General features: G+C 39.8%; 1 protein-coding gene across 1 annotated transcript in view; it reads left to right on the top strand.

The window, feature by feature from the left end:
• LOC139764711 (AMP deaminase 2-like) overlaps positions 1–13,148 on the top strand; it is a 181,726-nt gene that overhangs the window by 40,542 nt on the left and 128,036 nt on the right. The window contains exons 3-4 of the mRNA XM_071691598.1: positions 5,373–5,559; positions 8,889–9,027. Of these exons, the coding sequence (XP_071547699.1) occupies positions 5,373–5,559; positions 8,889–9,027 (326 nt within the window). The remainder of the gene's footprint in view (positions 1–5,372; positions 5,560–8,888; positions 9,028–13,148) is intronic.

The raw sequence follows: 13,148 nt of genomic DNA on the forward strand, positions 1-13,148 counted from the left end.
CTCACCATGAATCATACATACTTTAAATAACCTTACCAACCAGTCAACAATACAGTCACCCCCTTTCTTAATAAATTCCACTGCAATACCATCCAAACCTGTTGCCTTGCCGGCTTTCATCTTCTGCAACGCTTTTACTACCTCTTCTCTGTTTACCAAATCATTTTCCCTAACCTTCTCACTTTGCACATCATCTCGACCAAAACACCCTATATCTGCCACTCTATCATCAAACACATTCAACAAACCTTCAAAATACTCACTCCATCTCCTTCTCACATCACCACTACTTGTTATCACCTCCCCATTAGCGCCCTTCACTGAAGTTCCCATTTGCTCCCTTGTCTTACGCACTTTATTTACCTCCTTCCAGAACATCTTTTTATTCTCCCAAAAATTCAATGATACTCTTTCACCCCAATTCTCATTTGCCCTCTTTTTCACCTCTTGCACCTTTCTCTTGACCTCCTGTCTCTTTCTTTTATACATCTCCACTCGTTTGCATTTTTTCCCTGCAAAAATCATCCAAATGCCTCTCTCTTCTCTTTCACTAATAATCTTACTTCTTCATCCCACCACTCACTACCCTTTCTAATCTAACCACCTCCCACGCTTCTCATGCCACAAGCATCTTTTGCGCAAGCCATCACTGCTTTCGGTGCATTATACATGACAGCTAGAACTGAGTGTGAACGAATGTGGCCTTTGTTGTCTTTTCCTAGCGCTACCTCGCACACATGTGGTGGGAGGGGATTGTTATTCCATGTGTGGTGGGGTGGCGATGAGAATAGATAAAGGCAGACAGTATGAATTATGGATGTCCTGGAAATGAGATGTTTGAGGACAATATGTGGTGTGATGTGGTTTGATTGAGTAAGTGATAATAGGGTAAGAGAGATGTGTGTAAATAAAAAGAGTGTGGTTGAGAGAGCAGAAGAGGGTGTTTTGAAATGGTTTGGTCACATGGAGAGAATGAGTGAGGAAAGATTGACAAAGAGGATATAGGTGTCAGAGGTGGAGGGAACGAGGAGAAGTGGGAGACCAAATTGGAGGTGGAAAGCTGGAATGAAAAAGATTTTGAGTGATCGGGGCCTGAACATGCAGGAGGGTGAAAGGCGTGCAAGGAATAGAGTGAATTGGAACGATGTGGTATACCGGGGTCGACGTGCTGTCAATGGATTGAACCAGGGCATGTGAAGCGTCTGGGGTAAACCATGGAAAGTTGTGTGGGGCCTGGATGTGGAAAGGGAGCTGTGGTTTCGGTGCATTATTACATGACAGCTAGAGACTGAGTGTGAACGAATGGGGCCTTTGGTGTCTTTTCCTAGCGCTACCTCGCATACATGAGGGGGAGGGGGTTGTTATTCCATGTGTGGCGAGGTGGCGATGGGAACAAATAAAGGTAGACAGTATGAATTATGTACATGTGTATATATGTATATGTCTGTGTGTGTATATATATGTGTACATTGAGATGTATAGGTATGTATATTTGCGTTTGTGGACGTGTATGTATATACATGTGTATGTGGGCGGGTTGGGCCATTCTTTCGTCTGTTTCCTTGTGCTACCTCGCTGATGCGGGAGACAGTGACAAAGCAAAATAAATAAATAAATAAATAAATAAATATATATACACAGACATATATATATATACACATGTACATATATTTACATACACAGACATATACATATATACTCATGTACATAATTCATACTTGCTACTTATTCATTCCCGTCGCCACCCCGCCACACATGGAATGACAACCCCCTCCCCTTGCATGCATGTGAGGTAACGCTAGGAAAAGACAACAAAGGCCACATTCGTTCACACTCAGTCTCTAGCTGTCATGTATAATGCACCGAAACCACAGTTCCCTTTCCACATCCAGGCCCCACAAAATTTTCCATGGTTTACCCCAGACGCTTCACATGCCCTGGTTCAATCCATTTAAAGCACACCGTCAACCCTAGTATACCACATCATTCCAATTCACTCTCTTCCTTGCACGCCGCTCACCCTCCTTTATGTTCAGGCCCCGATCACTCAAAATCTTTTTCACTCCATCTTTCCACCTTCAATTTGGTCTCCCACTTCTCGTTCCCTCCACCTCTGACACATATATCCTCTTTGTCAATCTTTCCTCACTCATTCTCTCCATGTGACCAAACCATTTCAAAACACCCTCCTCTGCTCTCTCAACCACACTCTTTTTATTACCACACATCTCTCCTACCCTATTATTACTTACTCGATCAAACCACCTCACACCACATATTGTCCTCAGACATCTCATTTCCAACACATTCACCCTCCTCTGCACAACTCTGTCTATAGCCCATGCCTCACATCCATATAACGTTGTTGGAACCACTATTCCTTCAAGCATACCCATTTTTGCTTTCCAAGATAATGTTCTCACCTCCCACACATTTTTCAACACTCCCAGAACTTTCACCCCTCCCCCACCCTGTGACTCACTTTCGCTTCCATGGTTCCATCCGCTGCCAAATCCACTCCCAGATATCTAAAACACTTCACTTCCTCGAGTTTTTCTCCATTCAAACTTACCTCCCAGCTGACTTGTCCCTCAACCGTACTGTACCTAATAACCTTGCTCTCATTCACATTTACTCTTAGCTTTCTTCTTTCACACACGTTACCAAACTCAGCCACCAGCTTCTGCAGTTTCTCACCTGAATCAGCCAACAGTGCTGTATCATCAGCAAACAACAACTGACTCACTTCCCAAGCTCTCTCATCCACAACAGACAGCATACTTACCCCCTCTCTCCAAAACTCTTGCATTCACCTCCCTAACAACCCCATCCGTAAACAAATTAAACAACCATGGAGACATCACGCACCCCTGCCGCAAACCGACATTCATTGAGAACCAATCACTTTTCTCTGTTCCTACTCATAAACATGCCTTACATCCTCGATAAAAACTTTTCACTGCTTCTAACAACTTGCCTCCCACACCATATATTCTTAATACCTTCCACAGAGCATCTCTATCAACTTTGTCATATGCCTTCTCCCGATCCATAAGTGCTACATACAAATCCATTAGCTTTTCTAAGTTTTTTCACATACATTCTTCAAAGCAAACACCTGATCCACACATCCTCTACCACTTCTGAAACCACACTGCTCTTCCCCAATCTGATGCTCTATACATACCTTCACCCTCTCAATCAATACCTTCCCATATAATTTCGCAGGAGTGCTCAACAACCTTATACCTTTGTAATTTGAACACGCACCTTTATCTCCTTTGCCTTCGTACAATGGCACTATGCATGCATTTCGCCAATCCTCAGGCACCTCACCATGAGTCATACATACATTAAATATCCTTACCAACCAGTCAACAACACAGTAACCCCCTTTTTTAATAAATTCCACTGCTGTACCATCCAAGTCCACTGCATTGCCAACTTTCATCTTCCACAAAGCTTTTACTACCTCTCCTCTGTTTGCCAGATCATTCTCCCAAACCCTCTCACTTCACACACCACCTCAACCAAAACACCCTATATCTGCCACTCTATCATCTATGACATTCAATAAACCTTCAAAATACTCACTACATCTCCTTCTCATATCACCACTACTTGTAATCACCTCCCCATTAGCCCCCTTCACCGATGTTCCCATTTGTTCTCTTGTCTTACGCACTTTATTTACCTCCTTCCAAAACATCTTTTCATCCTCCCTAAAATTTAATGATATTCTCTCACCCCAACTCTCATTTGCCCTCTTTTTCACCTCTCTTCACATCTCCCAGTCATTTGCACTATTTCCCTGAAAAATTCGTCCAAATGTCTCTCTCTTCCCTTTCACTAATAATCTTACTTCTTCATCCCACCGCTCACTACCCTTTCTAATCGGCCCACCTCCCATGCTTCTCATGCCACAAGCATCTTTTATGCAAGCCATCAGTGCTTCCCTAAACACACCCCATTCCTCCCCCATTCCCCTTACATCCTTTGCTCTCACCTTTTTCCATTCTGCACTCAGTCTCTTCTGACACTTCCTTACTCCCGTCTCCTTCCCAAGCTTACTTACTCTCACCACTCTCTTCACCCCAACATTCTCTCTTCTTTTCTGAAAACCTCTACAAATCTTCACCTTCGCCTCCACAAGATAATGATCAGACATCCCTCCAGTTGCACCTCTCAGCACATTAACATCCAAAACTCTCTCTTTCGCACAACTATCAGTTAACAGGTAATCCAATAACGCTCTCTGGCCATCTCTCCTACTAATGTACGTATACTTTTGAATATCTCTTTTTACTAGGCATTCCCAATCACCAGTCCTTTTTCAGCACACAAATCTACAAGCTCGTCACCATTTCCATTTATAACACTGAACACCCCATGTGCACCAATTATTCCCTTAACTGCCACATTACTCACCTTTGCATTCAAATCACCCATCAATATAATCCGGTCTCGTGCATGAAAACTACTAACACACTCACTCAGCTGCTCCCAAAACACTTGCCTCTCATGATCTTTCTTCTCATGCCCAGGTGCATATGAACCAATAATCTCCCATCTCTCTCCATCCTCTTTTATTTTTACCCATATCAATCTCGAGTTTACTTTCTTACACTCTTATCACATACTCCCACCACTCCTCTTTCAGGAGTATTGCTACTCCTTCCCTTGCTCTTGTCCTCTCACCAACCCCTGACTTTACTCCCAAAACATTCCCAAACCACTCTTCCCAATTACCCTTGAGCTTCATTTCACTCAGAGCCAAAACATCCAGGTTCCTTTCCTCAAACATGATATCTATCTCTCCTTTTTTCTCATCTTGGTTACATTCAAACAATCATTACAATCCACCCTTGAGCTGCTGATGGCCACACAATAATCATATGATGCAGCAGCCTGCCGAGTATTGTGTGGTCAAGCTAGTAGTGTGGGCACACAAACAATCAGCTCTCAGGAGCAAAAGCCAAAGTAATACCTATAGAAGAAGGAAAGTGAACCAACATTGTAGTGTAGGGCATGGGGGTCAACTTTTGTAGTTAGCATAGGACAATTTATAAGGTGGACCGCTTTCAACTCAGCTTTGTTAAGTAAGGTAGCAGAGCTAGAACCACTCCAAATGTAAGAGCAGTGCTCCATACAAGGATGAATCAGTCCCTTGTATAAATGGAGCTACTGTTCAGAAGAGAAGAAATTTAGACATCTAAACAGGAAACCCAGTTTCTTAGAGGCAGACTTATCTATTCATGTAATGTGGATATAAGAGTTTGTTGTTGGATGGAGAGTTTGGATGTGTTGCAAGAAGTTTGGACCAAGGATGTGGATATTTTATCGGTAGCTGGTAACATGGTTCATTTTTACAGGAAGCGAGAGTCCAGTGTTTGGCCATGAGGGATTCCATGTGGATACTGCCTTAAAGGGCATTAAGGTTATGATGGAAGTTGAGGACTCCCCAAGGCCCAACAAGATCTCAGCACCATATGAGGTTCCACAGTTCCCTATTGAACAGATTGAAGACAAACTTAAGCTTCATCGTCAGCTTAGTGCAATGTTAGTATTAGCTTTGAATTTGTTGTGTTCAATTGTACAGTTTCTGTCAGTTTAATGCAAAGAAAATGTAGGTAAGTAAATGCTACTGTTACCTTAGTATATTTTCAGGGAATTTTTGATAGCAAAACTGGCTGATGTCATTGCATCTTTGACATCAACATAGTACATGGGTAATGTCAGCATGCATGAAGGTAGTTTGAACTAAATTCAAGTTTATTTTAGACAATGCAAATTTAGTATGTGCATAGTGGAAAGCTAAGATCAATACATGATCATAGTTAGTACAAGTTTCTAAGACAGTGGATTGTACATGGTTCATATTTTGATTTTGAAATAGTACAATATGTGGTGTGAGATGGTTTGATTGAGTAAGTAATAATACGGTAAGAGAGATGTGTGGTAATAAAAAGAGTGTAGTTGAGAGAGCAGAAGAGGGTGTTTTGAAATGGTTTGGTCACATGGAGAGAATGAGTGAGGAAAGATTGACAAAGAGGATATATGTGTCAGAAGTGGAGGGAACGAGGAGAAGTGGGAGACCAAATTGGAGGTGGGAAGATGGAGTGAAAAAGATTTTGAGTGATCGGGGCCTGAACATGCAGGAGGGTGAAAGGCATGCAAGGAATAGAGTGAATTGGAATGATGTGGTATACCAGGGTCAACGTGCTGTTAATGGATTGAACCAGGGCATGTGAAGCTTCTGGGGTAAACCATGGAAAGTTGTGTGGGGCCTGGATGTGGAAAGGGAGCTGTGGTTTCAGTGCATTATTACATGACAGCTAGAGACTGAGTGTGAATGAATGTGGCCTTTGTTGTCTTTTCCTAGCGCTACCTCGTGCTCATTTGGGGGGAGGGGGTTGTTATTTCATGTGTGGCGGGGTGGCGATGGGAATGAATAAGGGCAGACAGTATGAATTATGTACATGTGTATATATGTATATGTCTGTGTGTGTATATATATATATATATATATATATATATATATATATATATATATATATATATATATGTATATATGTATACTTGAGATGTATAGGTATGTATATTTGTGTGTGTGGACATGTATGTATATACATGTGTATGGGGTGTGTTGGGCCATTTCTTTCGTCTGTTTCCTTGCGCTACCTCGCTAACACGGGAGACAGCAACAAAGCAAAATAAGTAAATGTATAGTACATGTATAAGCTAAAGTCATCTTATTGCATGGTGAATGTTTGATTGTTCAAGATAAAGCATTGTGCATGGTTGATAGTAGCTTAATTTTGAAATTACATATAAAGTTCAAGATGGTATCAAATGTGAATGGTTGATGGCAGCTTAATTTTGAAATTACTTATAAAGTTCAAGATGGTATCAGCCTAGTAGAAAGTAACATTTTATTGTAGGATTAGTGTTAGCATAGTGCTACATTAGTGTTAGCTTTATGTAAGGATTATGCCTATGTAATGATACTTTAGTAGCAACTTAGACCCTATTTCCTTGTTAGTGTTTTGCCATAGAACTTTGGGGGTTTCAGCTTGATGCAAGAATGATTTTATATCATATTAGTAATGATGATTTTGATGATATCCCTTGGGGATAAGGAAGAAAGAATACTGCCCATGAGTGTCACATGTGTGTAGTAGGTGACTAATAGGGTTGCGAGCAGGGGACTGGAAATCCTTCCCTCCTTTATTACTTTCCAAAAGAAGGAACAGAGGAAAAAAACCAAAGAGGGTCTTTTTACATTAAGGCTGTTTATTGTACTGGACGTTACCTTGCTCATACAAAAAATAGTGATTTTTTGAAAGAGAAAATATAGTATAAGTAGTAATGAAAATAATATCATCATTGTCACTGTTTTTATCATTGTAAGTACAGTATTATTATTATCATTATTTTTTCTATTCATTATACTTGATTGCCATTTCCCGCATCAGCGAGGTAGCGCCAGGAAACAGATGAAGATGGCCCATCCACTCATATACACATACATACACACACACTTAGGCTTCTCTCTCTCTGGAATCATGAAATCGTCTTTTGAAAAGGAAAAATGAGAAGGAAAGGAAGGGAAACTTAGATATTCATAGGTATTTCTTTGTGGTAGATTTTTTTTCCCAGAGCCCACACTTTTCATTTAGAAATATAGCTGTATGAGTCTTATAGCATACCCATTTGAAGAAAAAGTCATAAAAAACAAAGCAAAGAAGAGGTAACCCTTAATGATGACTTTCCTACAGCTCCAGATCATCCTCTTCTGAAGAGACCATAACCAAAGCCACACAACCATTTCCAAATAGTTATTGTTGAACCAGGGTGCTTGTTTAATTCCAAAATTCTTTCTTCCTAATCTAACCTAATGAGAGGTGTCCTCATAAAGGCCAGATGTGATGCTGTTTAGTACTATGCCAGACTTGCCCTCATCCAGGGACCTGTTAAGGGTGAGGCACCAGAAGTTATAGAGGCATAATCTGCTGATAAATGAATTTATTTGTATGAGCTGCTGTTACAACAAAGGTACTATTAACATAAAACGTGATGGGTATTGGCTTCCTATATAGGTAATTTAAATTTTACAGCATAGTACAAGAGTGGTCTTAACTGATAAATATGAATTAGTGAGCTCCTTAGAAGGGAAGGATCTGTATGGAGCTTGAAGTGTTTGGTTTGTTCCAGGTTACTGTTAAATCAGCGCCTAATAAGAATCAACATTGTTTTAAGATTAATGTAACCGTAGTGATTATTAGCATCAGGTTGATATCTCATCAGTGTTACTTGGTGTGTTGTATTTTTCTCTTCAGAGGTCTCATTAGTTTTGGTATCATGCGTTGCAAATTTGTACATGCCCTCACCTTAATGTCTCACAAGTTGCAGTTTAGTATCTCTTTGTGTGACCTTTGTCTTTTAAGTTAACATTGTGTTTCTGTTGTCAGTATAGGATTTGTAGTAGTTTAGTAACAGTTTACCATTAGCAGTGCATTTTTTATTTTGTTAATTTTGCTCATTTCAACTTTTCATACAATACTTTATTGATATATTCTGGCTTTTTTGGTTTCTTTTAGGCTATCATCTTATTACTGGAAGCTGGCATCTTTTGTAAAGTCATCTCATTATCTTCCTGGTTCATCTTGTCTTGATAGATTCACCTTTTTGTCCTGTTATGTGTCACCTTATGATACAAATGTTATCAGCTTTTACAATGAATCAGTGCCAGCTATCTGCCAGTATAGTCACATTAAAGTGGTTATCATCATATTTATACAGCAACATATTTTGTTATTCACATCATCTACAGAAATAATGTCATATAAGAGTGTTATTTCTGATGTGGTACACTATTAATTCATCAGAGCTGTTGAGCGAACATCTAAATATGAGCCATCAGAAACTGCTGTGGATGAGGAAGATGCAAAAGTTTTTGAACTGGATGAGGCTGATTACACCCCCCATTACCAGCGGGTCTTCATTAGTGGTGAAGAAACAGCTAGTGTAAGTTACTTTTCATTTGCACGCTTCCTTTTTTTTATCTTTGTTATGTTTTCAATTGTCACATACTCATACCTCACTCTTAATGCTATCTGCCAAAGTAGGTAGCTTCCAGTGCATCATTATTTTCTTGCCACTGTAGAATCTAACTTGCTAGTTTGTATGTGCTGCTGGCTGTAAAGGTGACCCACTGCTTGTATCATTTGATTGCATCACTGATTCATCATACAACAGCAGTGCTAATTACTCTTCAGAGCCTTTGTTGTATTGTACTGTACAGAGGTTTTTGCCATACACAAACAAACTTTCGTATAAGTTCACCATTTCCCACCTGAGAGGGATAGCATGGAGAAGAGTGACTGAGCCTTATTGAAAAATATCTTTGTTTGGTTCCTTGCTGTCTTTTTTTTCTTTTGGAAACTACAGGTTGAGCATCCTTAATCCAAAAATCTGAAATTCTCCAAAATCCAAAGTTTTTGAGTGGCAACATGACGAAACAAGTGGAAAATTTCACACCTGACGTCACTTGCCCATTCTGGGCACTGATGTTCTGTAGGCACCAGTTTGTTACAAGCCATCATCACTACCAGACCTGCGTGCATTACTCACTGTATTTTTTGCTTATTCTCTAGTCTGTGGTACAAAGATATTGTTGAAGATATCATGAAGGCCAGTAGATGATATGGCTCCAGTTGTTCATTCACTGACCGATAGTGAAATAGCTGAAATGGTTCTAAATCAAGGTGATCATGATAATAGAGACATTGAAGATGACTTTATTAACACCACAGAAAAAGTGTATGATGGACTTATTAAAGGACTAGAGCAGTGTGCATTCATAACAAAACAAGAAATCACATCAGTTTATAAGATCAAGGAGAGACTTGTAAGACAAAACCATTGTTAATGAGGCAGATGACTCTGAAGGAAATGTTTAAAAAGCCATCCAGCAGGATGTCTCCTCATCCCTAGTGGACCAACTTCCTGATCCCTCAACTTCTGATGTTCCTTCTCACAATGATGTCAACAGTGATATACCCTCCCTCTCAAGTTTCTCAGGTCATATGTAGTTTTAGTGTTTGTTGGTGCATTTATATTCTTTTGTAAGCAGAGATCAAATTTTTTGTAAGGGCAAAGCATTATTTTCATGTGAAATCTGAATTTCATATCCAGCTAAAATGCCATGCTTGAATGTAACATGAGCAGCAACATTATTGCATTAAAATTTTTCTCACAGTTAGTTATCATTACATTTACAGCCACCTGTAATTATCATGAATTAATTGCTTATTAATTTTTATATCTCAAATAAAACATAGAAAATAAGATATTGTGTACTGTAGCCTTTTAATCAAAACACAGCATCGTAGGTGGAAACTGAAGACCTGCAGTTGTTTATTGTTGTTAATGTTTAACAGCTGATACAGGTTTTCTGAAGAAGCTACTTAGTTACCCTAAACACATTATTTTTCGATATATTGATGGTCTTTCATATTTTTTTATACTATTGAGTACTTATGTGTGAATAAGTTTAAGAAAATGATTGCTTATCAGGAGCATTTAGATTCAGTTAGGAATGAAGTTGATGCCAAACAACCACAGATTGTTCACATGGGCAGCTGAGGCTGTGACACCTTAGCTTTCTGATGGTTCATGCACAAAATTATTAAGAATGTCGTATAAATTACCTTCAGGCTATGTAAGGTGTACGTATATGAAACATAAATGGATTTTATGTTTAGACTTGGGTCCCACCCCCTAGATATCTTATTATGTATATGTAGATATTCCAAAATACGAAAAGATCCAAAATCCGAAACACTTCTGGTCCTAGGCATTTCGGACAAGGGATACTCAAGCTTTTATTACTAAAGGGAAGGATATCAAGCACTCCAAGCAAACACAGCTTCAGTATGAAATGAAGATTGTTGATTGAGTTTATGAATGTTATTGTTATTAGTAGTTACAGTAGGTAGTAGGCAGGCACTGACTAGAGAGGAACTACCATTTGAGTGTCAGGAGATATAGCAGTGACAGCTCAGTGTGCCATCATTTTGGTGGCTGTCACCTTCCCATTCCTGGCCCAGGTTGCCTTCTTGCCTTCAACCTTATGGGTTGCTGGAATTCAGTCCACAAGCTCAAACTTCCTCTCCATTTTATAATTAATCCATAAGAACATGCAATGAGCAATTCAAACTGTTTTTCTGTACCATAAGAATGCGGTCCTGTCTGTCTGTAGACATTCTGAGTAAATTATCAGATGTATGACGGCTAACCTCCATACACATTTGCCAATTAATCATCCATGTCCATGGCAGAATAGACCTATATGTACCTTCCCCAGTTGCTTCACACATCTTGGTTCAGTCCATTGACAGTGTGTCACCCCTTGCATACCACATTGCTCTAGTTCACTCTGTTACATGCTCAGCTTTCTCTCTCCTGCATGCTCAGGCCCTAAGAACTCAAAATCATTTTCATCCTGCTGTCTCCAATTTGGTTTTCCCCTTTTTGTCCCCTCCATTTCTGACATACTTATATGTATCCTCTTTGACAACCTTTTCTCACTCATTCTTTTCATGTGTCTGCATTATTTAAATGTTACCCCCCTGTTTACCACATTGCTCCAGTTAACTCTGTTACATGCTCACCTTTCACTTTCCTGCATGTTCAGGCCCTGGGCACTCAAAATTCCTCCTTTTCCAGTTTGGTGTCCTCCTTGTTATTGTCCTCATGTATCCTCTGTCAACCTCTCTTCATTCATTCTCTCCATATATCATATATTCACGTCATTTCAGTGCACTCTCTTTTACTCTCTCAACCATACTCTTTTTATTACCACACCTCTTTGTTACCTGGAGTTGCTTTATTAATCAACCCTTCTCACACTACATATTTTTCTCAAACATTTAGCTTCCAACACATTCACCCTCTCAACATTTTTTGGGACCAAAATACTTTCAAACAAGCCCATTTTTTCCCTGTCAGATAGAGACCTTGTTTTCCACACTCATTTATTAATGCTTCCAGAATCTTTGACCCCTTATCCACCCTGTGACTTACTTATGCTTCCATGGTTGCTGTGTCCACTTGCAGGTATCTAAAACAGTTCACTTCCTCCAAGTTTTTCCCATTCTAATGCATATCCCCATCTAACCTGTCTCTTTTTACTGCTAAACTTAATAACCTTGCTTTTATTCATATCACCTCTCAACTTTCACCACTCACACATTTTCCCAAAGTCAGACACCAACTTCCGTAGTTTCTTGCTCAGACCGTCAACGAGCTCTGTTTCATCAGCAAACAGCAACTGATTCACTCTCCAGAATGCATCTTACCCCCTACAGACTGCATACCTGCCCCTTTCTTCAAGACTTGCATTTATCTCCCTCTCCACCCTATTCATAAACAAGTAAAATAAACATGGTGCCATAACACACCCCTGCCACAGAACCTCCTTCACTTGGGACCATTCACCCACCTCTCTCCCTACTTGAACACATGCCTTACTGTATTGATAAAAATACTTTACTGCTTGTAGTAGCTTTCTACCCATACCATATATTCGTAAAATCAGCCACAAAGCATCTCTATCAACCCTATCATATGCATACTTCAGATCCATAAATGCCACATACAGATCTTTCTTTTTAAGTATTACACATATACATTTTTCAAGGCAAACACTTGATCTGCATATCCTTTACCACTCCTAAAAGTAACTGTCTGATGCTTTGAGCATACTATCAGTCACTTAGTCACCACTCTTCTGTACAATTTACTAGGTACGCTTAACAATGCTATGCCTCTATTGTGTATACAATGGCACTGTACATATATTTTGCCAATCCTTAGGAGCCTTATCATGATCCATATGTCTATTGGAAACCATAGCTAATCCTATCCCTGGGGATAGGGGAGAAAGAATACTTCCCATGCATTCCTCACGTGAAACAGAAGGAGTCATACGGGGAGTGCTCATCCTCCTCGAAGGCTTAGATTGGGGTGTCTAAATGTGTGTGGATGTAACCAAGATGAGAAAAAAGGAGAGATAGGTAGTATGTTTGAGGAAAGGAACCTGGATGTTTTGGCTCTGAGTGAAATGAAGCTCAAGGGTAAAGGGG

Source organism: Panulirus ornatus, chromosome 50, assembly GCF_036320965.1.
Source record: "Panulirus ornatus isolate Po-2019 chromosome 50, ASM3632096v1, whole genome shotgun sequence".
Lineage (NCBI taxonomy): Eukaryota > Metazoa > Arthropoda > Malacostraca > Decapoda > Palinuridae > Panulirus > Panulirus ornatus.